Source organism: Glycine max, chromosome 11, assembly GCF_000004515.6.
Source record: "Glycine max cultivar Williams 82 chromosome 11, Glycine_max_v4.0, whole genome shotgun sequence".
NCBI lineage: Eukaryota > Viridiplantae > Streptophyta > Magnoliopsida > Fabales > Fabaceae > Glycine > Glycine max.
The window spans coordinates 38,658,980-38,684,714 of NC_038247.2; the positions used below are offsets into that span (position 1 = coordinate 38,658,980).

The 25,735-nt window shown below is 30.7% G+C and overlaps 2 protein-coding genes across 3 annotated transcripts; one reads left to right on the forward strand and one right to left on the reverse strand.

The window, feature by feature from the left end:
• Positions 1–1,285: 1,285 nt before the first annotated feature.
• On the reverse strand, positions 1,286–9,434 carry LOC100802744 (protein GLE1). Of its 2 annotated transcripts, none has more exons than XM_006591419.4 (15): positions 9,250–9,434; positions 8,992–9,177; positions 8,745–8,897; positions 8,463–8,586; positions 8,139–8,287; positions 7,420–7,582; positions 7,003–7,195; positions 5,374–5,483; positions 5,024–5,094; positions 4,665–4,746; positions 2,993–3,067; positions 2,797–2,880; positions 2,085–2,216; positions 1,867–1,989; positions 1,286–1,794 (listed from the first exon to the last, which is right to left on the reverse strand). In XM_006591419.4, coding segments are annotated over exons 1-15 (1,914 nt in total). In that variant the 5' UTR covers positions 9,252–9,434; the 3' UTR covers positions 1,286–1,527. The 2 variants fall into 2 exon arrangements, with proteins under 2 accessions (XP_006591482.1, XP_006591481.1); XM_006591418.4 differs by having other exon boundaries at positions 6,961–7,195.
• Positions 9,435–17,103: 7,669 nt separating this feature from the next.
• Positions 17,104–20,691, forward strand: SEOI (sieve element occlusion i). The gene is made up of 7 exons (NM_001253296.1): positions 17,104–17,226; positions 17,587–17,694; positions 17,780–18,231; positions 18,542–18,654; positions 18,753–18,880; positions 19,490–19,978; positions 20,071–20,691. Exons 1-7 carry the CDS (start codon positions 17,104–17,106, stop codon positions 20,689–20,691), a joined length of 2,034 nt encoding a protein of 677 aa, NP_001240225.1.
• Positions 20,692–25,735: the final 5,044 nt, after the last annotated feature.

Here is a 25,735-nt window from a genome sequence, read left to right on the forward strand (position 1 = left end):
GGATGGCTGGGGAATAAACTCAGCAACTCACGAAAGTAATGTTGATGCGAAAATTAACGGACAATATTACATGAACATGCATAATAAATTATAAATGTGTTAGAATATCAATAGTTGGTTTTCTCATTAATAAATAATAACTGAGATTATTTACTTTAAAAGATCTAAATCTGGAAAATATTATTCTAAATTGACCGACTTTGAATTAGAGTAAGCAAGGTTATGCTTATAAATTTTAGGGGAAGATGCACTAAATTCCCTTAAAAATTCTTTAATTGACACTCACTTCTAGTTTTTAAGTGAACGCACTTACCTCCCTTGTTTGTTTCTCCAAGTGACACACCCCCTAAGTTAATAACACTGTTTGCGCTCTGTTAAAAGAATTAAATCACAAGCTTTTATTAAAAAGAGAAGAAATGTTCAAATATGAGATGCAAACGTTATTGCATCTTAGTGTTCAAATGTTCAAGGTCAATACTAGTGCTATTTGTACTTATGGACAGGCTTAACCTGGCACTACTTGTGCTATTGTTTAGCTAATTTCAATAAAGTTACTTTGTTTATCGAAAAAAAAAAGTGACCGAACGCTTAAATTGGATATACAATCTAGTGGGTCACCAGAGCTCAATGTCTGCTAAGGGATCACGTAACAGATCATACGGCCAACTTCATCAACTTGAATTAAGTTTCCATTGGTACACCACAAATTGAAGAAAGATGATGCAGCAAAATTTGAACAAAATTAGAGAACAAATGCAGGAAAAAGATAACTTAAGCAAGGCAAGTTAACAGAGTTAACATTACGGAAGGGTCTTTGCTTTTTAAAAACTACAATTATGGGAGGTCAATGCAATTTTTTTCATAAATATTTTATAACTTAAAATTATAATTTACTTTAATTAAATTAAGGATGAGCATGTGTTTACTTACCTTACCGTGACAGAATTATATCCTAGATGGCTTCATACCATATTTTAGTTTGAGGATGGCCAAATCTATGTTCTGTATAAATTCTATAGAGTTCGTGCTCTGCACATTCCTTTTAAAGCCCATTTTGGTTAAATAGCTTGAATAAGTGCTTATTAAATAAGGTCTATAGTGTACAAGTATTTCCATGCGAGTTATTTCTATAATTGAAGAGAAAATGAAGATAAACTATTTTCATATAAGTTGTAAGGTTTGTCTCAAGTTATTAATGAAAGAAAAATGATATTTGTATAAGTTATACAACAAATTGTACAACCAAGAGAGTTTGATATGTAATAAATGATAGAACAGAAAGAAATAGATAAAAGAAAATGATGTTATATAAATGTTGTATGAATTTCTGTATGTGTATTACATCTCAAAATAAGTCTAAATAAACTGTAAATAATCGTTTCCAATACTCCTCGGAGTAAAATGAAAGCTGCCTCAACTAGTTTGTGTAAACTGTGAGGCTTGTGAAAGACCTTAAAATGAAAACAATCGCCGATCTCCCTGAACTTTTTTCTACCCAAAAAAATAAGCAATAAAATTATTCAAGTTTCAATAATAATTATTAAAACTAGGCTTCGGTATCCATCTGTCTGCCTCTTGAAGTATCTTGGTTGATAACAAATCAGACTGCAGGCTTCTTCCTTCTGGCTCTTGAAGGAACTTCTTATCGTCTATGTAAGTCTGTATCTCCGTAACTGTCCTCGCCAATTCTGGTATATTCTGTGATTTCAGATCAACTAAAAAGTTCTCAGAGACGACGTTCAGCATCTTTAAGAATTGAGATTTATATCTGTTATAGAGAGCAAATCCAGCCATCTGACAAAGTAGAATTTGTTAAACTTAGCAGATCTATATATAAAAAGCACCTCAACATTCTATACTACTTACTTGCAAGAATGCATTAAGCGAAACAGCTGTGTATTGATTTGCTGGGTGTGTATTCAAGAACCTTGCAAGCCATGCCCAACCTTCTTTCAAGCCGTGAAAATTTTGACAGTTTGTAATTTCAGTCTGTTGATACAAACAAGCATGGTCAACTTCTCAATGAAATCAGTGGTTGGCAAAACTGTCAAAGTAAATTTCTCGATTAGATATTCATGACAGACCTGAACCAGTGCACCATACATCTTCATGTATGATTCTAACCGCTTTAAATAATCTTCCGTACTCTCCATCTTTTCATCATCTTCTCGATAGCCAATACTTCTGAAGTATGCCTCTTTTGATTGATAGGCAGACTGACAAAAGCAAAATTAACAATACAGATTCAACCCCAATCTATAAAATTATATTTGAAGAACATGTGTTTGATCATTTAACAGAAAAAATAATAACCCTCTAGCCATGATTAATGTTATAAAATTTGAGTCAAAATATTAAAGGCAGTGTAGAATAAGGACAATAAAGAATTAAAAAAGATCTTTTATGTATCTATCTCCAACATTGCAAAATTATCCTTTCTGGCCGCATTAACTAATCATTCTGAAAATGTATTTTTTACGTCAGAAAAGTAGGATAGCTAATGTTAACATTGTAGCAGTTAAGAGATAACCATGCTGCTTTTCTCATGAAGAAAAATTGAGCTCAGACCTGTTATTTAGGCAAAATGTGATATCAAAAGGACCAATGAATGAATTTTATGTAGAAAAACATTTTTTTTTCCCCTTCAAAGTTCAGATTGACTTCAAAGACAATTCAAATATACAAAATACATTGCTTCCTTAGCAACACAACCATACCACAATCTCTATAAAACAAGGCTAGGAAACTGCACAAGAATAAATGGCTCAGCAGTGTTTTCAAGTTCTATCAAGCTACCTTCTTGTAAACCAGGTGCTTTGGGACAGTATATATGCAAGCCCTGTGAAGCTCAGCTAGTAAAATATCCATAGCATGTGGGACCTGCTTTGCAAATTATAAATAATGAAGCCCCAGAGTAAATAAATAATTATTGGGAAAAAAAATCTCTATTCATTCTATCTTCCCTGCAGGCTAAGGATTAAACATGATGTACCTGAGATGTAACAAGAACAATGACATAGGCACTTGCAAAGGGCACATTAGCGGGGTTTGCACAGTATGCAACAACCTGTAAAGTATGTTGTCAGTTGTCAACTAACTTCGTTTACTAACAACCATAGCCAAGTAACCTAATTCTACTACTTCTCAGAAGATTTTGTTCCTCATTTCGAACATCTTAAGCCAATTACATGGATTTTAGCTACATTATTTGATCACAACTAAATATGGGGGTTGATCAAGTGACTTACATATAGTTTTTATTGACTTGGAAAAATTTTATGATCAAGTGGCAAAAGAAATATTATGGAAAAGAAAGATGTTCAAGTGGCTTAAATCTGGGCAATACAAGACATGTATGATGGGTAACTACTAGTGTGAGAACTCAAACAAATGAGTCTAAGGACTTCCCTAGTAGGATAAGATTATATCAAGGCTCAACCATAGGGCCTTACTTGTTTAACCTTGGATGTGCTTATTTTGGAACATACAAAAGATTGTCCGTAATTGCATGATTTTCGGGGATGATATATTTTTTATTGAAGAATCAAGGGAAGAAATTAACTTAAACTTGAGACTTTGAAGACACTTTGGAAACAAATAATTTCACTTGCATAGGAGTAAGCATGATTTTCGTGGATGATATAGTTTTGAATGAAGAATCAAGGGAAGCAATTAACTTAAACTTGAGACTTTAAAGACACTTTGGAAACAAATAATATCGCTTGCATAGGAGTAAGACTGGGTATATGCATTACAATTTTAACAAGAGGCAAGAGGAATATAACTTGGAAGTAAAGATGGGAAAAGATGTCATACTAAAGCGGGATGACTAAAATGAAGACAACAAGAGTTATTTGTAATTGCAAAGTACCTACCAAGCTTAAAGGAAAGTTCTATAGTATTACTATGTGTTGGCAATACTCTATGGTAAGGAACATTGGGCTTTAAAGGAATAAGAGAAAAAGGTAGGTGTAGCATAAATGAGAATGTTAAGATGAATGTATGATCACACAAGAGAAGACGGGATACAAAACGATAGTATAAGAGGAGATATTCTTGTAGCACCGATTGAGGAGAAGATGACAGAAAACCATTTAAGGTGGTTTGGACACATACAAAGGTCACTGGAGGCACATGTGAGGAGAGTAGATTGCATGGATTTTAATTTTGTGAAAAGGGGGAGAGGAAGACCAAGAAGGAGATTGAGGGAAGTTGTTAAGAGAGATCTCATGGTAAATAATATCTCTCAAGATTTGGTCTTTAACCAAGCCAGATAGCATCATGTGATCTGTCACCTAGTAGGATAAGGTTTTTGTTGTTGTACACTATTTTGCTTAATGTCAAATTTTAGAAAATGTAAAAGCAACAAAGTTGGCACTTTACATACATTAATTTACCCGTATAATGATCCATAATCATTCTCAAATTTATACTGAAAATTGTTTTAAAAAATAATATTTTTTAAGGATTTAAAGCAAAAAAGGTGGGTAATCATAACTTATCAGTAATATTTAACTGTGAATTGATGGAAAAATAAAAAATAACATCCACAACAAGTAACTAAACCCAGTTTTGATATTAATCTATTGTTTCTGTTGCTCTCTTTTTTCTAGTAAAAAAAGCAGAATGAAAATGTGACAGAATTGCCAATGATATGAAATTACCTTTTTAGCAAATATCTCAATGCTGATTGATTGAAAAGATTGAGGATGACTCAAAAGTTTAGTGAGTTCACTTGCTTTTGACCTACATAATGTTCAAAACAGTAAAAAGACATGTATTACTAATATCCTATTTAAGGATAGGGATTGCCTTTATTTGAAATAAAATCCTAGGAAATAATCTATTTCATACAGATATTCTTGTTACTTTTGGGCAGGTTGAAACATTTCTTAAACAGTTTTGCAAAAGAAACAGACAGAACATAAAACTTTGTCCCTTAAAAAAAATTGAAGGGTACAAGAAACAACGATAAATTAATAAATAGAATTATGCATTAGCAAAATTAAAATATTCACTTCACCTAACATTGTCACTTATGCCCCTTATTTGTCTTATATTCCGGGAAATGCGACCCTCGTGGCGGGTACAATCCTGAACAGATGTTGACACAAACAAGTTACAAAATCAAAAACACAGAATGCTACTGGAAGAGTTAGCAATCAAAGTGAGATGAAGGACAAGCAAATTTCTTGTGCTGCAAAAAAATTCAAGCCTCGGATATGAAGGTGCTCATAAAAATCATGAAAAATATACATCAGATTAGCTAGGATAGTATTCAATTAAAAAATATGATAACGTAGTCAACAAAGAAGTTGGTATCACTTCTTGCATGGAGGATACAAAACCCCAAACATCTAATTTCAAGAATACCTCATTATAACTTGATCTTATCATTTGGTTCCCCTCACATAGCTCTTTCAGTTTCTGCAGTCTCCACTGTTCTAAATTCAAAGCATTTGCTGCAGCTCGATATAAATTACCTAAGGATCGTGTAAGGTAGTTGAATTCTCAGATGCTAAAACATGTAAAAACTAAATAGCAATACATAGATGATAGATATAAACATTCAAGCAGGGAATGAACCAGTTGGGGACAAGTTGGAGCACTTGTCTCCCCCCGAACCCCCTCATCCAATCAATCCAACATGTAATTAACAGTAAATGAAAATTATTCTTTAATTCGTATTTAGTTTTATTAAGTATTTTTAAACCCTACAATTTTTATACAATATAAACAACAATACAACAATAATTAGGTGAACTTTTTGATTTACAAACAACAACAAAGCTTTATCCCACTAGGTGAGGTTGGTTACATAAATCACACGACGCCATTCAGCATGGTTAAAAACCAAAGTTTCAGAAATATTATTAATCTTGAGATCTCCCTTGATAATTTCCTCCCAAAAAAAAAGTAGTCATTAAATTGCATGTATACCTATATAGAATATTAATAATGAGATCATGTATAAACTTAGCTCTAGCCTTACTCCTTTTATTCTAAGTTCATTCTTATTTAAATAACCAAAAATTGAGTTATACTTGACCATTTAATATTTAAGAAATGTCATCATTTCAAATTTATAAATATATAAAAATTCAGAGTTTGAAAAGTGAAAAATCAATACAGTTTTATGTATATTTAAGATATGTGAGCGCAAGAGTGACTTTATTATAATGTTTGCAACAAAAGGAACATCTATTTTACCTGATCTCTCAACCTTGAGTTCAAAATATATTAGCTTCCATTATAATTGATGATATGTTATTTGTTACGGAAGTTCCACAAGTTCTAAACATACCTTCCAAGACATGTCAAAAGAATGATGATATGACCAGGAAAAAAAATGTTATGGTGTTTGAAAACACAAATAAATAGTTTTAGATATTCTTAAAATTTATGTATTCTATTAAGAAAAATAAATTATCTTAAATGACTATATATTTAATGCTTTTGCATGCAAGGGAATACACCAACATGCACATATCAATATGAATCAACACCAATTGCACCAAAGCCTTACAACTTTACAGAGCAGCAGAATGCACCAATGTTTTTACTTTCCACAGCAAAGCATCAAACCAAGAACAAAAGACAGCAAAGATATAAAAACAGGAGGGAAAATAACAAAGTGCACAAAAGGGAACTTTTGTAATTAAAAATGTGGTGACTTAAGATAAAATAGAAGATTCAAATGTCTTAAATCACACCAAATTATGCAGGTAGCCAAATCAAACCAATGTTGATAAGACAAGGGAGAAGAATACTAATTTCATTAATATGGAAATGTAGAAAGAAAAGCAAATTTCCAACTAAGTGAGACTGATTGTCAAAAAAGAAGGCAAATCATTCTTTCATATCAGATGTGGAAAAACAGGAAAACAACAAAAACTACAGTGGCATTGGAAATATATATTATTATAAATGAAAAAGAAGGTCAATAAAGAAAAGCAATACCAGATTCCTTGGTTTCAGCATTGGATAGGCTTGATGCAGTACCTGTTGGATGGGCAGTAGCTTGTTGGGTCCCTCCAGAAGTAACTCTTTTGGAAGTTTCAGTAGCTTCCTTTTCTGCTCTTCTTTCAGCTTCTACTGCTGCGCTTTTTTCAGCTTCAATTGCTGCCTGTTTCTTGGCCTCCATTGCTGCTTTGCTCTCAGCTTCTCGTTTTGCTTCCTCAGCTCTAAGTTTGGCCTGCACCCACAAAAATTGTAAATAATGAATGAAAGGGCATTTGGGCCAAAGTTTCCACTCTCTATAAAGAAAATGTACAAGAAAAAAGGTTGTGAACAGGTGATAAGTGATTACTAAGCTCATCAAGCATTCACAGCTTCGATGTCAAATGAAATTTGACATCATATATGCATAACGTTTTGACAAATAACTAACACTCAACTAAAATATAAAGGTAATGGTACCTCTGCTTCAGCTTTAGCCTTTTCTTGCTGCTGCTTTTCAAAAGCAACCTTTCTCTTGGCCTCTTCATAAGCTGCATCACTTCTTATTTTCCTTTCTTCTATTTGTGATCTAAGTTCACGGTCCCGTTGAACAGCTGTCAAGTGATTATCAAGTGCTTCTGCACTACAAAAATTTGAGAGAGGTCAAACATCAGTTTCTACATTTTTCAAATAGTTCAAACAAAGTAATTATCCAGAAGAATAAAAGAACCAGAGAAAATTGGTATTTTGGTGGAGGTGGGATTATAAGACTAGTATAAAAGATGCTACAATGTCAAATTTTGGTTATTAAAACAATAAATCAAATCAATATTAAAGGACAACCAAATTGAATTTTCATAAAATAAAATCAGATTCCCAAGTTTTGAATTGATGTGCATTTTGATAGATTGTCTTCCTCCCACAAACAAATTAAATTATTAATCTTATATCCTTTCACCAGTATTTTTTAGAGAGAATAGTGAAACACATTATGCCCCCTTCCACACAAAAATCATTGTCATACAAATAATCCACTGCATAAAGGTCTCATAGAAAATGTGAACAAAAAACACTATAGTGGCCTACAATTCATAATTTTTGCATGCATTAAAGTCTGACAATACAGATATGGAATAGAAAGAAAGAATCATAATGCCTAGAAAGAAAAGGTGAGGGGAGGGGAGACAACAAAATCTTACATCCGACGCTGATATTGAGTGTCAAACTTTTTATCCAAGTCCAGCCTTGTTTCTTTATATTTCTCAACCCGAAGAAAGGAAGAAGTAGAATTCTGAGTTTCATTCACCAGAGCTGTCTCCAATGCCGAGATCTTGTTCCTTATTTCATCCTGACAACCCAGAAGATTAGAAACAAGTCTGGTACACGGTATAAAACAAACCATGAGTTTGATTTTCAATTTATTACAAGTTATCCGGTCATCCACCATAACAAGTTATTCAATTTGTAACTTGATAAATCAAACAGGTAACAAGTGCATTGATATCATCAGTACCATAGCTCACCTTAACCCTAAGCTGATGTTCATGTGTCAACTCCAACAAGGCACCTTCGACCTCTCCCAATTCATCCATCAAGTAGGGTCTCACTTCAAAACCAGAGGCAATGTCAGAATCATCATCACTGACACTGAAACACCAAAGGAAGAGCAAACATTACCCTCAAAGCACCCCAAATATGTGAAAGACGACAACCTCAATTTGTTTTCTAAAAACAAAAAGAGGTCCAAAATGACATTTTCATAATTCAAAATATGTGACTAAATCTAGGGTTCAAGAAATGAGCACCTCAGATAAAGTTCATCACAGGTGAACCGTTTGCCACTGTCAGTTACTACCAAAGCCCTGTCAACATGATCATCATCGTCGCTCTCTGAGTCCTCCATGTCAAACTCGTCGGCACGCAACACGAAAGCCCTACCTCTCTGGATTTCTTTCCCACTGAACACGCCTCAGACGTCAACACAATTCAAATTAACAAGAAGAAGAAGAAGAAGAAGAACCACCAAAAAATTGAAAGAGAGAATGAATGTACCACTTCGATATTGATTTATCGAGAGGTGAAGAACGTTGGGTGGAAGAAGAAGCATTAGTGGCGAGCTTAGTCTCCAAAGCGTTGAGTTCCGAAACAAGATCGTCGAAGGTCCAATCAGGTTCGGGTTCAGCGGCAACGCCATCGACTCGTTGCGAAGAACAACGAAGATTCAATTTGACAGCTCCCCTACAGAGTCAATTGAAATTGATCTCTCAAAACCATCAAATGTTGAGAAATTACTGAGACAAAGGAATTTACATTGTTCGATGCTTTGAGGTTGGCCGAAAGCAGAGGGACTCCGGCTATGGGAGCTTCAGTTGGACGTAATAAACGACGTCGCTTTTGAGCTTTGCAGTTTGCATCCAAGAACCCCAAACCCCTTCTTGCTCTCCCTCTACTCTTCTCTCTTCTCTCTTCGTCTACATTTTTTTTTAAAGCGTTTGTTTTTTCTGAATCCTATTTTGAATTTTTTTTATTGAACTATTTTGAAAATAATATTATATTAAAAAAATTAAAATGTAATTTTCCTTTTCTTGTTATTTTATATCCGTGATTTTTGTCTTCTTGTCTTTTAATTGAAACATGTTTGTCCCTCACTTTTTTAAAATCTGAAAATTTAGTTTTTTTTATTTTTTTAATTAAGACATTTTATCTTTCACTTTTTAAAAAATCTATAATTTTAGTTTCTTTTTTTATTTTAAATTTGACTATGTATTTTCTAATTCTTTTTTTTTAATAAATTAAGCTGGTTAGAAACTAAATAATTTTAAAAAATAACATTATTTATGTGGATAATACATAAGCATGTGCTAGCCAACGTTTATGGAGTATATAAATCAACATTTGAAACTCATTAGGACTAAAATTGAGAATTTTTTAAAAATAAGAACTCAAGTGTCTCAATTAAAAAATGAAAGACTAAAATCGCGATAGGTTAGTCCGCCATATTATTTTTTTAAAAATAAAACTAAACTTAAATCAAAAAAATCTTGAAACATATGTATAATATAATGCTTCTCAACAAATATTAGGGGTATCAAAATGGGTCAGCGTAATCTATACAGGTTGGTCCATCACGAGTTACGACTTAAATAGGCAGAATCAACCCAACTCACTTTTAAATGAGCCACAAAAATATCAACCCACTATGGGTTAGTGGATTAGGTGGGTATGTTTACCAAAATTTTTATAATAAAAAAAGTTCAAAAGTAAAATTTTTAAAAATTAAAAACATTTTTTCTCTATTTTTTATTTTTTAAAAGTGATATTTTTTCAACCAAAGACATTCCAATGATTCAAATACAAATACAAATAATAGATAAATGTCTTAAATAACCATTTAAGCATCTAATATAATCATAAAAATTAAATTCAAATCAAATGTCTCAATTTTCTCAAATACATCAAATATCGTTCAAAAGCCTTAAAAACTCCAAAGTCTTAAATCCAAATATTAGTCTTAGTCATAATTCAACAACATTATAATATGTAATTGTCAAGACAAGATACATAATTTATTAGTTATTATTTAGAAGGGTTTAACGAGTTAACCTAGTTCAATCTGACTCAAATTCACCTAACTTGTGGGTTAAATTCACCTAACTCATGGGTTAAGCGAGTCAGGTTCATTTTCTCATAGCATTGCAAAACATATTTTTTTGGTCTAACTTAGCGCCCATGGTGAGTTGGATTGGTTCATTGGTTTTGGGCTTACTTTGACAGCAAATATTGAAGTACCTTTTTTAATCAACAAGAACAATAGTGTTATTAAAAGTGGTCTTTGGCATGAGGAGTCACAAAGTTCAAAATTAAAATCACAGAAATTGGTTGAATGCATATCATTATGTTAACTCCCATGCATCCCAATCAAGAACAAACAACGATTCTCTTTGTATAAAAGTAATTCTTGTAATCCATTTGGAAGAGAAATTGGTATAAGCTACTCCCTATGGTCTTCATATTTAGCTATATGCGTTTGCATTAGGTGGTTAAAAGTCATTTGTGGGTTCATTCAAGTTAATGCATTATTAAGTATGCGTGCTTTTATAATTTTGGGAACATGAATAATAGGATAAATGCAACTTTTACATATGCATGCTTTAGTATCTTTGATGATTTGTTGTTTTTTTAAGTAAAATCAAAGTATACATATATATATTTTTTTAAAATAAGAATAGAAGTGAGTCAGTGGTGGACGGACTCGTCTTGCATTATCATTCCTACCAAAAATAAGAAATTAATCTCTTTAGTTTAGAAAGATACTCTGCTTACATGTTGAATTATTTAGTCTCAATCATTTTTTATGCACTCGAACAATTTTCATGTTACATAATTAATTTTTCTCATAAATTAAAAATTATAATAAGATGCCATGTAAAGATTAACAAAGACTATATAATTTTAATATCAAATTTTGTTAATAATTCCTCTTTTTTAAGGCAAAAGAAAACTATCATTAAAAATAAAAGTATAAATTTGAACACAAGGAGTGTCCAAACCATGCCAACATTTGTAATAGTTTGTTTTTCTTACAGAGAATTTGTAATAATTTTTAACCAATTAAATATTAAATGGAGATATTTCAATGGAAATTTAAATCTTAATGCGACATATTTTTATAAAAAAGAATCATTTTGACGTTCATTGCTAGCATTGGTTGTATTTTTTTTCAATCCAATATTTGGTGTATGTGTAACAAACACTTTTGGGCATATTCTGATAGTCAAGTGTGATAAAAAAAAATAAGATAATTATTATGCGCTAATTATTTTAGGGGCAATTATTTTTTATTCAATTTATTTACTAAAAATATAATTCGTTAATATATGGATTGTGGAAGATGAAAAAGTGTTTTTTTATCCCTAGATGTACAAAAACTTTAACATATTAATTTTACTATTAACTTTAATTTTCTGCCTACATCACACTTTTATGTTGATGTTGACTACATTAATTAATGCCACTAACAAACTTTATTAATTAAAATACACTCAGTATCTATTTTCGGTTGAAATTTATTTAAACTCAATGTTATGAGTGTTACTCCATATATATATATATATATATATATATTTAATGAGTCTTATCATTTTGTGTTTTCAATAAATTTTAAATAATAAATTATATTTTAAACTTGTGTAATACACGAATTTGATTCAATTATATATTTTTTTATATAAATACATGTGCATTAATAAAATTAATTTTTAAAATATTCAGTGGAATATAAATATAAATATATTAAAATTGAGGGAAAAATAATTATATTTTTAATTAAGGAGATGTTATCTAATATTAAGCCTAATGAAATTTATCTGGGTTTATTCTTTCTCCAAGTAATAAAATTAACGTAATACATATTTGAAATGTATAGATTAAAAAAATATAACATATAAATATATAATTATTTAAATCTGAGTATTTATTTTTTGTTAGTGTGAATAATATGTTTACATGTAATTGAATTTTGTGCACTAATAATTAAGAGTTTTAAAATATATTTATTGTAAAAATTAATTTTTTATTTTAAATTATATTTTAATCATTTAAAATATATGAGTTTAATGTTGTAATAATGTTAGAGTTTTGAATTGGTTTTACCTCATTGCGGCTTAAGTTGAATACTCTCTATCAATACAATGAGATTTATTTCCAAAGTGAAGTTTAAATTCTAAAAATGAGAAACTTATATATATATATATATATATATATATATGACAATTCATTTATTACTTTTATTTTTAAGTTCTACTTTAAAAGTAGTTAAATATCTACAAACTATTTATTTTTAATTACAATAGTTCATAAAATATATTTTAAAGTAACTAATTTTAAATTTTTTAATAATGTTGAGAATAAGTATTAATATAATATACAATGTTATTATTATAATATTTATACATGGATAAAATATTTATGATTATAATAAAATAAAATAAAACAATTAAAGACAACTTATTTGAAAAGTAATTATTAATAAGAAAAAACTAATAGTATATAATAATATTAATATATATTATAAATATGTGTTTAAATTATATAAATAGATTTTTCAAAAAAATATAAATAGATATTTTAGCATGCTATATTTATTACATGAATAAAACAAATACGTGCATAAATTGTATGATAAAGATCATTGGTATAAGGTATTTAATCTTCCAATAATATATATGATATAAAATTGATCAAATGAAAGGTTATATTAGAGGATTTCTTGTGTACGTCCTCGATCAGGAGGTGGTGAAAGGCCTCGGAGACAATGGTGTAATGGTGATTTTGGACAACCACGTGTCGAAGCCGCGGTGGTGCTGCAGTGACGACGACGGCAATGGCTTCTTCGGGGACTCGTATTTCGATCCTGACCAATATGGACACCCTTTTCAACAGAAAACTAGTATTCGAGTTGCACTGGTATAGTTATTATTATTATTGTGATTAATGTAATTGCATTCCTCATGCAGGGCCAGGGTTATCGGAAGTTGAAGCACACAAAGTGATTTTTCACCCCATTGACAGGTCTTTGCATCTCTGGAAAGTTAGAGCCATTGAAGTTAGGACCCTGTTCTAATTCTGAGGGCCCAGAAAGTGCTATCAGTAAAGGGTAGAAATAGCACCTGTTTACAAGCAGAGGGAGAAAGGAAGGAAACAAAACTAGGAAATGAATGCTCAGTATGGGAAATAATCTCTGATTCGATGTTGCACCTCTCAAGTAAAATCAACAACAACGCTTCCGATGTGGATGCCAACAACAACATTGTCACGAATGCATGCAAATGCCTGAGTGGTGTTAAGATGTGTGACCCTGCAAGCCAATGGTTCAAACTTGTTGACAACACAAGAAATTCAACCTGAACTTTATATGTAGTACATTGATTGGACTACATGTGTTGATGTTCTTGGAAAGAATAATTTATGGAAACCTATGAGAACCATAATAATTAAGTTGCCCTGTTGAAATAGGAACAGAACAACACATGAAAGAATTGTATTAGTACTCTGCTGAGTACATACATATGTATGATAATGGATTAGTCTTTTTAAACGTAATGGATTAATTTATATTTTATATTTTTAAAATGAGGATGGAAGAATAAAATTTTCAGGTTTCTGTAAAGTTTTATAATCCAAAATTTAGCATCAAATCAGGTAATGGCATACCATCATCGATATGCACCAATACCTTTTCAGGAACGAGTAAAGTTTGGGTTTGTGTCGTGGGAATTCAGAATCAATCTTTCAAAAAAGAATACAATTTAAAGCACTTTTACTTGCCTTATGACAAGAGAAAAGAATAACCTATAAGAAAATAATAATACCCCGTGATATAAGAGCATCCATGATAATGGGTTAAATAAGTTATTTATCTAAGTCTTATAAATGTCACATAAATTTAAAAAGTTCATATAAAAATTTACTTTAATATTAAAGTTGTTAGAGTAAGTATTTAATTTAAATCACATTAAATTTTATAATTGAAAAATAATTATTTAATTGGTAAAAATGAATTAAGGATCAATTACTTATCTAAACAACACACTGTCATTTGTATTTTAGTGGTAAGGATTTATTAAATAGTATTTCTTAATTTTAAACAACTCATGAAACATCCCATTATAAATACTCTAAGATATAAATTTTACAGATTTTACCACTAATTTTTTTTTTATGAATTTTACCATCCAATTTTCAATATTTCTCAAATTTTATCATTCAGATATTTTATTTTTTATATTTTTCCATTATATTGGTAATAAAATAATTTAAAAAATCACTTTTCTAGATTTTTATAAGTCGGTTGTAATTATAATTAATGTAGAAAAGTAACTTTATAGTTATAATTGATATAAAAAGTCATTTTTCTTCGTCGATTTTATTTATAATTCATATAAAAAGTCATTTTTCTACATTGGTTGAGATTATAACAATGTAAAAAGTTACTTTTTTACCTCGATTATAATTACAATCGATAACAAAATTCAAAATCATTCATCTTTCATATCAGCAGTAGTAAAATGTATAAAAAAATGAAAATTTGAGTGATAAAATTTGTGAAAATAAAACTTAAATAATAAAATTTACAAAATAATAAAAGTTGAATGATAAAATTTATAATTAAGTCTATTAGATAACATATTTTTGCTGGTGGGGATGTTGATGTTAGTATTCTTCTTATTTAATCCTTAAAAAAACCATCACTTATTCAATCATGGATCTCTTAATCAATTTCATATATTTTTCTATACTAAAATATATTTTTGGTCTCTTTTCATTTAGCTAAAATTAATTTTTTTATTATATCTTTTCAAAATTTATTTTAATCTTTTATGTCTAAAATTTGGACTGATGTTACCCTTTTGATACATTTGTGTTTTTTTTTTTTTTTTTTTAATTTTTAGACACAACTTTGAACTCTTTTTTATTGATTTAAAATGTGAAACTTATGGAGAATTAGTTGAATGTCAAATAAAAAGCCCCAAATATCTCCTGGTTTCAAAAAAAAGTGTTAAAATGATCTCATCATTAGACTTCCTAAACTAAAAAGTGACCTAAAGAAAAATTATATAAAAAGTGAGTCACAAACAATTAAAAAAGAATATTATATTTTTTTCAGTTGTTAGTGAGAATCTTTTTGTTTAACATTATTTATTGAGTTTAATTTTTATTTAGATGAATTCAGTGAGATAACACGCTTTAAATAATAAAAAATTTAAAGTTGTTTTTAAATAAAAATAAAAAATACCGAAAAAGGTAACATATATTAATCCAATTTCAAGATATGAAAAATAAATATTTTAAAAGCTAAAACATCCAATTATCTAAATCCCTCGGCCACATATTAAACAAGTTGGAAAATATACAATTTATATAAAATTCTTGAAATATTCACGTTATTCATTATATTTACTCCCCCACCGCCAATTAAAATAACAATAATAATAGTAACACTTGTACTGATTTAATTATTTTCAGAAGATAAAATAAAAAAAATTGTACACTATTTTTTTTATCTTAATCCTTTAATTCATTAGAAATTTTGATTAATTTAAAGTTCAGTAAAGATAAATAAAGTTTGATAAGAATTGTTTTTATAAAAAATCAAACTTGATAATATCTAAATGATTTAACCTTAATTTTAATATATTAATTACTTATATACAACTCTTTATTTAGAATATTGCCTTTTGATAATGCTGCTTCGATGTTTACATAATAATCCGGATTTTATAATCTGTCTTGACGTCGAAGAAACTCTTAACTGTGACCCCGATGGATCTGCAATGCCAGATATCCGGTTTGTTCCGTCCTTTTCCAACTAAAGTGGAAACATATTTAGGATATGTTTTAATAAGGCTAAAAGTTCTTTTAATAGTTTTTGAGAGCTTCTCTATTAAAAAAAAAAACTATATTTTCAATAGAATAATTCTTAAAAATACTTATACCTTGTTTTATTAACTGAAAACTTATTTAATTATTCGATAAATAAGTTTTTTTTAAATAATTTTTATTATTTTTTAAAACATTAATTTTTAATTTTTTATATTTATTTCATTTTTATCTTTAAACATTTATTAGATTTTTTTAAAGTAAATTTTTTTTTTATTTTTATCCTGTAATTTTATATTTTCTAGTTATTTTAAGATAATTTTTATCGAATACTTATGATTTACTAAAATAATTTTTCTGCTTTTAGTTATCAATTAATTTTTTAGTTTTTATTACTAATTTTTTTAGCTAATTTTGGCCTAGTCTTATACCACTAATTACTTCACAAATCCAACGAATTAGATAAAATAAAAAAGATAAAGGGAAAGAGAAAGAAAAAGTAACGAGGCATTTTGCTTTTTTAGATTATATAAATTAGCATAAGGATACTTCAATCGCAGAATAGAGACAGGTTGATGGTCACCATTTATTTATTTTAAACAGCGATGGTCCCCATTTTATGAATCAAAGTATCAAATAACTAGCTTCATTTTGTATAGAAACAGGATTATACACTGATAGAATAGAACCTCGTAATTTTTATAGCATGGCATGTGCATTTCACCATAGTTTCGGCCTTGAGTTATTCCCTTAGAAAACATTTCACTTCCATTCTCAATTCCAAACATGCAACATGATATTCTTATAAAGAAGCTCCTCCTTACACACGATCCAGATGGTCGCAGACTGGATTCTGAGACAATGCTTCTTGCTGTTGGCAACATTATGTTTCATACTTCCACAATAATAGTAAATTTTACTCCCTTGATACACCGTGCATGCTGTAACTATAAACTCATGCATTTTTCATATTTAGGATATACTTCATGCAAATTTCATATTCGTTGGTTCGAATGATACTAGACTCGGTCTCCTTGAGCAAGATCTCGACTTCGAGCCTTGTGGATAGAAAAAATATAGTTGGAATGGGAGAACCCACTAAGGGTTTCCAATAGAGATTAGTCATCGGGAAAGCTAGTGAATACCGAACAAATAACATGATTGTCAAAATGTAAATATACTATATTTTAAATATAGTACCTAGGAATTCATTTTACCTGCATTGACATTGAAGTTTTCAGATTATGATTTCTGTTGGCTTGTTTTCAGGGGGCTTTTAATCTATATTCTGCTTCCTTTCAGAAGAATGACATAACTGAAATTGAAACGATTGGTTGTAGTGAACCAGGAGGATTCATCATCACAAAAATAGGCAAGGTACTTCATATTTGTTGTTTTGAAAATGTTGGTGTATGCACATGTGCACTTATACGTATAATCAACATATCTATTTTATTGGCAGGTACTCTGCAGATGCTCTGGTGAAGGTGATATCAACTCAAGGATCATAAATTTGTTTGATTTGATAGGAAAGTATAGTTGGGATGCAAAAGTAGTATTAGTGCTTGCTGCTTTTGCAGTAAGATATGGTGAATTCTGGCAACTTAAGCAGCTATATCGTGGTAATGCTTTGGCAGCTTTAATTTCAAATATTAAGCAGCTGCCCAACAACTTAAAGCCACTGAAGCTACAAATCAAGGCATTGAGCTTGTTGGTTAAGACCATGATGGATGTGGCTATGTGTATCATTAAGTTTGAGTACCTTCCCCTTCAACATGTAGAGCCTGGAAATGATATATTCCTTGTCAGAGACACAAAGTCTCGAATATACGAAGCTGCATACTGGATCACCAGAAGCTGTTTAGCATGTTTTTCTCAAGTCATGGATTTCACAGCCAAAAAACATGACCAAGTGCATGTTTCTTCCCTTGAGGCTCAGATAATGTCAAACATGCATAATTCTTTTCAGGTTTAATTAATCTTTTGGTCCCTTTACGTGCACTAACTTTAGTTTTAGTCCCTGTACCAAAAACCGTCCATTTTAGTCCCTTTACAAAACTATTAGGTAGAGAGACTAAAACAAACAGTTGCCGCAGGTATTAGGACCAAAACATTAATTAAACCTTTTAAATTATTTGACAGTGACTCAAAATTATTGATAGTCTCAAATGCACGTTAAATTTTTTAACTTGGGATGCTCTTATGATGTATTCACACATTTCAGGTATTCAGATTCAGCAATAATTGCTGCTTGGGAGCTTTCAAGTTTGGCGTATAGATTAAGTGGCATATGCTGTAATCTCAGAAGACAGGTGGATCTGTGTCACAAAGAGCTAGGTTACTTTTCGGCTTCTTAATATTGCTTATAATGATAGGTTTATTAATCAATTCTGATTTGTGCACTAACATCAGTTACTTATATAACAATGTTTCAGAGAGAAACTTGTATGACAGGCTGTTGGATCTTGCTCGTGAGGAGAACATTGATAATCAAAAGACTCTCACTTTATTTTTTCCTTCCAAGAATTACTTGCCATTGAAGGATTGCTCAACAGAAGTAAAGGTATTATGCTCTTTTGATTGTGCTGAGAAGTATTTTGCCTTTATATTTGGAAGAGATAGAACAAAAGGTATGTGTGTGGAATACACACAAAGATATTTCCTAACTGCAATCACTTACTTTTAGAAGGATTATTTTAGCAAATTATACTTTTTGGTGCGTTTAAAAAAAATAAAGGTTATAATTTGCTAATTGCTATACTGTTTCTAAAAAAAAGCAGGTATATATTAACAAATTCACACACACATATATTTGAAGAACAAATCTCTCAACATCATGGATAAGAAACAAATAAAACAATATAAGAGGAACATGAATCTAAAGGGTTCAGTTACTTTTAGACAAACATATCATTCAGGTTGAGAACCTTTCACATATCAATAAGAATATTATAAGAACTGCAAATGTAAACCATACAACTATAAATAAATGATCAAGATTAAAAGTTAACTATTGATCATCTGATTATTTAAAAAGTCAAAACTTTTGCTTGTTTTCTAGAAGATAATTGCTCTAATTTTAGATTTGTTCAAATATTTCCAAGGATATGACTTGCTAATATATCTTTCTAGCCTAAGCAATCTTCTAATCTTAATCTTCTGTCGTCTACAGCTTCGTGGTTCTGAACTGAAAAATAAGACAGTTCTGTTGTTGATCTCAAAACCGCAGCTACTCAACCCGATAGATATATACTTACTGGTCCAGCAAACATGTGATCATCCTCTGAATGAGAGGTTGAGGGAGAGTTATAAGATTGTGTGGATTCCCCTTCCATCTTCTGATACATGGACTGAAGCTGAAGAAAGTAGTTTTAATTTTATGTCCGATTCCTTGCCTTGGAATGCTGTTCGGAAACCAAGGTTACTTAGCTCAGCAGTGGTGAAGTACATAAGGGAACAATGGAACTACAAGGATGAGCCAATCATGGTAGCTCTAGATTCAAAAGGGAAGGTCACAAATTACAATGCTCTTGATATGATCAACATTTGGGGTGCACAAGCATACCCCTTTTCGGCTTCAAAAGAGGAAGAACTATGGCAAGACCAGAATTTGACAATGCAACTTTTGCTGGATGGCATCAATCCTCTCCTTGCTTACTGGGTATGAGTCTGATTCATATCATATTTTCATGCAGATTTTAACAGTTTAATTTCACGTAACATTACTGAATTTTACATTGTACTATGTACCAGGTTGAACAAGGCAAAAATATTTGCCTTTATGGGAGTGAAAACTTGGTTTGGATCCAACAATTCAATGATAAGATAACTGAGATCAAACGAGCAGGTCTGCAGCTGGAAACAATATATGTTGGTAATAGTCAATCAGGTGAAAATGTTAAGCAAATAATGGCAAGAGGTGGTGAAAAAAGTCTCAGTGATCCACTTTCCTTCACAAATGTGCAACACTTTTGGGTTCGATTGGAGACCATGAGAAGGTCTAAACTCAGACTAGGAAAGACACCAAGTTCTGATCATGTACTAGCTGAGTTGTCAACTTTGCTTGACATGGATGATAGAGAAGAAGGTTGGGCTGTGATTGGATGTGGGGGTTCAAGCTCAACTGATATTCTTAGGCTTCAAGGGATGCAGGTGATGGAATTCTTAAGGAAATGTTCAGAGTGGAGAGAAAATATAACCAATTTGGGATTGCATGGTGCTCTAAGAAACTTCCTAGACCCCCATTTTGTTGAAGGGAGTTGCAATCACTCATACTTTGTTTCCTCTAGAGAAAATGAAAGACCAAGTCAAGGAACTGTAATGTGTCAAGTGTGCAAGCGTCCCATGAAGAATTTTGTGGTGTACCAGCCATGAATAGGACAGACACAATAGTTGAGTTGAACTGTTTTTGTTACCATTACCACCAAGTTTGTCTCTTATTTTGAGTGTCAATCATTTGAATCGGTTTTTGAAAATTCTAATCAGAAACAAAACCAATTCTTTGGAGTGTCAATTTGATTTTTATTGGAATCGATTTTGTCTCTTTCTTTTTTATGGTATTAGCTGAGTAATTTAATTTTTAGAGTTGTATGAATGCTATATCCTAACGACCGAGACAAAATAGTACAATTTCACATTTTCACCTGTTAGATGTTACTATTGTGTTTGTTACATATAAAAAGCAATATCATATCCAGGTATATATAACTAATTAAATACGCGTTACTTCGATAAGCAATGCAACTTGAAGTTAAAAAGTGAGTCTTTATCTCTTTTTATTCTTTTTTCAGGTAAGACTTGAGAGAGAAGGCGAATTTCACAATTAAAAATCTCTCGAAAGTGTGTAATAAAAAGTGATACCAATCCAAATGCAACAAGTTAAAAAGAAAGTGATATCTCAAAAATACGTGATAGAGGAATAGGATCTAGCTTCTTTTTTTTATGCTAGATCTAACTATTATTAAGAAACATTTTGTCCATTTCTACCAAATGCATGACCCAAGAAGTATTGATAATTTTGGAGTTGTTAGAAATATTCACTTATTAAGAAACATTGTCCTCCATTTGTTCTAAATGCATAACCCAAGAAGTGTTCATTACTTTAAACTAATGTTTTTAATATATATTTTGGGTACAAAACTGTTTATCTTATTTTAACTTGTATAATGCTTGGTTAGTACATTGGTGATATAGTGGAATATCAAATTGTAATCCAAATTCATATGCATATTTCATATTTGTACATATCACTTCAAGTTGAGTGACCATGTTGTAGCCTAATCTAGGAGTGTGATCCTTGTTCCATCACCTTCCCATTTTTAATCACAACTATGGAATCTACACTTTGTATTGTCGACAAACGGTGAGCTATAACTACACACATTCTTCCAACCATCATTTTCTCGAGTGCCTCTTGTACCAGATTCTCTGACACACTGTCAAGAGCACTTGTTGCCTCATCTAACAGAAGGATTGAAGGGTCCTTAAGCACTGCTCTAGCAATTGCTATCCTTTGCTTTTGCCCTCCTGACAGCTGCACTCCTCTTTCTCCACAGTAAGTGTCATAAACATCTTTCATCGAACTGCATCAAACATGTTGTGTCACTGAATGCAACTAGCTTTTCCATGCTCTTATGTAAGAGTGAGAGGAAAATACAAAAGGGTAAAATGCGTTTTAAGTCCTTTGAGATTTGGTTAAAATTGGTTTTAGTTCTACTTTTTAAAAAAATGGGGAATGCGGTGGATTTGGTTTTTGTCTCTATACTTCATTTTGACTTAGCTAGGGACCAAATTCACCATATTTAAGAAAATATAGGGATTAAAATCATCATTTTTAAAATGCGGGGACTAAAATCAATTTTAACCGATTCTCGATACTAGAAAGTGTACCTTATAAACTCATGAACATTTGAAAGACGTGCTGCCTTCCTTATTTCATCTTCTGATACATCCTTTTTACCATACATAATGTTGTCACGTATAGTTCCTGCAAAGAGGGTTGGCTCCTGACTCACCAAGGCAATATGTGATCTCAAACTTCTCAAGTTAAATTTTCTGATGTCACATTTGTCTATGGATATAGATCACTTCATAGGGTCATAAAATCTTTCAATTAAGCCAATGATGGTGGATTTTCCCGAACCGCTTTGTCCCACTAATGCAACTGTTTTGCCAGCTTCAATATCAAGACTGAGGCCCTTGAGAATCATTTGGTCTGGCCTTGCTGGGTATGAGAAAAAGACATCTCTCAGTTTTATATGGCCCTTCATAGAATTTTTGAACTTTCTATGTCTAGGATCTTCCGGTTCAATCTCACTTTTCCTATCCAGTATCGCAAATACTGAACTAATGGCTCTTCCACTTTTAGCTATAAATAATGAAGTACTAAGTGCGTGTGCGTGTTTGGTTTCACATTGGAGAATTGATTTTAAATATATTTTCACATGTTCAATTTCACGTTGGAGAAAAGTTCAAAAATGATTTTTGATCCAGAATTGATTATAGGTTAAAGCAATTTAGAGTAATTTCTGCATTGGATCTAAAATTTTGTATTGAATTTTACTCTTAATTTGAATTTTATAATAAAAACATCTAAACATAAATCATATCACTTTAAAAACAATTATAACCAAAATTAATTTTGTCAACATTCATCCAAACGTTAAATAAGTATACCTTATCAGCTATGGTATCTTGGATTGTTTTGAGCATCTGAAGTTATGGTGGCAATAACTTGGAAAGTTGAGGAAGAATCAGTTTGCTTGTCGAAGTAACCAACTTCTTGCCTTAGGAATGATTTAAGATATTCAGTTCTCATGCGGGAAGTTTGTCTTTCTGCAGTTCTTGTCCAGCATACCCTTTCTGCAGGGCAGGACAAATATCATGCATGCATGCATTCTCTTGAAATCAATATTGAACTCTTACTACATGAAAAGTAATTATTGTGCTAACTGAGCATATCTCAATTGGTTGAGGTGGGACATTAATTTAGGCAATTGTCAGTTCATTGTGTCAGGTCATGATATCCACTTGTCAATATATCCAAAGAAAAAATGAAAAAGGTAATAATTACTTTAGCTGGACAAGGAATTTTTTTTTCATATAGTATTTACTTGCACCAAGAAAAAAATTATTAATGATGTTACACATATCCATGATTAATCTGCTAGAGGAGACAGAAAAAAGGGTAGAGTTCAACGGCCCACGTTATCATTAACAATGGAAAGTTGAAAACCAAATATCCGAAATTTGCAGCAATAGTTTACCTATAAAGGAGGATAAAGCAACCCCAATAGCAACACCCAGCAGCCTTAGAGCGTACTGAAAGAATTATGAGCAGAACTTTTGTCAGATTTTTTTAAGCAAATGAAATTTTTGGAATATAAAAACTATATTTTATAGTAATTTATATTATTGAATATCATCATAACTACTAATAGCAAGAAAAATAACGAAACCATATGACTTTGAATTTTTGCATTTATTCTGTTTTCATTGTCTAGAACGAATGAATCAAATAAATATAATTGAATTGGTAATACACATTAAATGAAACTTAACTTAAAGTGGATGGTACAAAATAAAAAAATATTGTAAATTCACTAAAAAAAATGTGTGTAGAATGAATGGCTTCAGTGATGACCTCATCACGTCATGTACTAATTAATTACCTTGTCTATAACATGGTTTGGACAGATCCACCAGCATAATCATTTATCAAACTGCTAAGAGCAAGCATTGTCATAGGGGTTTGTAGGCCACCTCCAATGCAACCCAAAGTCCCAAAGAGTAATAGCAATTTGTCAAAACCATCTGCATAACGGAAAAATCCACCTTTGCTTCCCATATCCCAGCTGGGATTTCTTTGCCACAATATTCTTAACCTCTTGAACACCTTATCATAAATTTATAATAGGTAGCTTTTCTTTGCTCTTGTTTTAAGTTATTATAAATTTCTGCGTAGAGCTAATTTATTGTCATTTGCCAAATGCCAAATCCATGATTTTAACATTTGCCGGGCACTTGTTTGCTAATTGTGGATTTCTCTCAATTACTGTCCCTATATGAGACAACATTAATTAATTATAGTTTGATCAACAAGAAACTCTTTTTGCTTTTGTTATTTTGGTGTTACTTGTATAGGTTTGATCACAACGAACACATATAATGTCCAGACATGAACGACGAGGAAGATAAGTTAGAAAAGGAATCTACCCCAAATCATGATCATTGAACCAATCGAAGTGTAATTGAAAACTAGGACTATGTCATTGCCAAGATAGTGTGTTGTAGTGTTTGTTCGACACAATTTTTTATACTACTAGACTGAATGCAACATCAATGAAATTGACTCTTGAGTCTTGAGTTATACATTTCTTTCATTCTTTTCTTCTTCTTCTTATTATTATTATTTAACAAAAAAAATATAATAATAATGAGAATAAAAGTTCTCCATCTTTCGTTTATTCATTCTTGTTCCTTACCACCATTATGTTCTATTTAATTTGTATAGAAGTTACTTTATATTACATAAACCAAAAATAAGTACAAAATAACGAAGAGGTGCATGTATCTTTGGGACCAAGTTTCCAAACTCAATAACTAACCATAAAAAAGCTTGATATTAGTAATTACTCGTACTAAGCAACCACCTTTATCCTAACAAACCAATCATTTCACTTACAAGTAAAAATACGTTATACGTACGATTAAAAGATGTTTTGTTTAAAGTAGCTGTGCCGAGGTCGATGGTTTAGATAAGAAAATGTTACATGAACTAATAAACATACATTCTACTATATTTAACACTTAGAAAGAGGTATAAAAAAGATAAAAAAAAAGGTATAATAAAATTTATAATGTGATAGAAAAAGAGATAAAAGAAAATAAAAATTGTTGAAGAGATATTTAAAATAATAAAGTGTATATGTATATTTTTTTTAAAATCAAAGTATATATATATATATATATATATATATATATATATATATATATATATATATATCATTATCCTTTACATAAATAGCAACAAGATATATAAAGAGAAACAACTATCATATTGTTTCTTAACTTAAGTGTTCCCTTCAAGATAAAAAGTACACTGGACAGTAAATTAAAATAATGGAATATCTTTACATAAATAGCAACAAGCTAGATATATAGAGAGAAAGAACTATCATATTGTTCCTTAACTTAAGTGTTCCCTTCAAGATAAAAATTACAGTGGACAAAAAATAATAGAATAGACAATAAAATAAAGTTATCATATTTTTTATGCATCAAATAATTAATCACACATTCACCAAAAATAATAATCATACACATAATAGAATAGTTATCCAATATAAAATCTTTACAACCAAATAAGTCCTCGGCAGCTGCAGAACAGATAAATATTTTTAAAACTTGATAAAAAAAA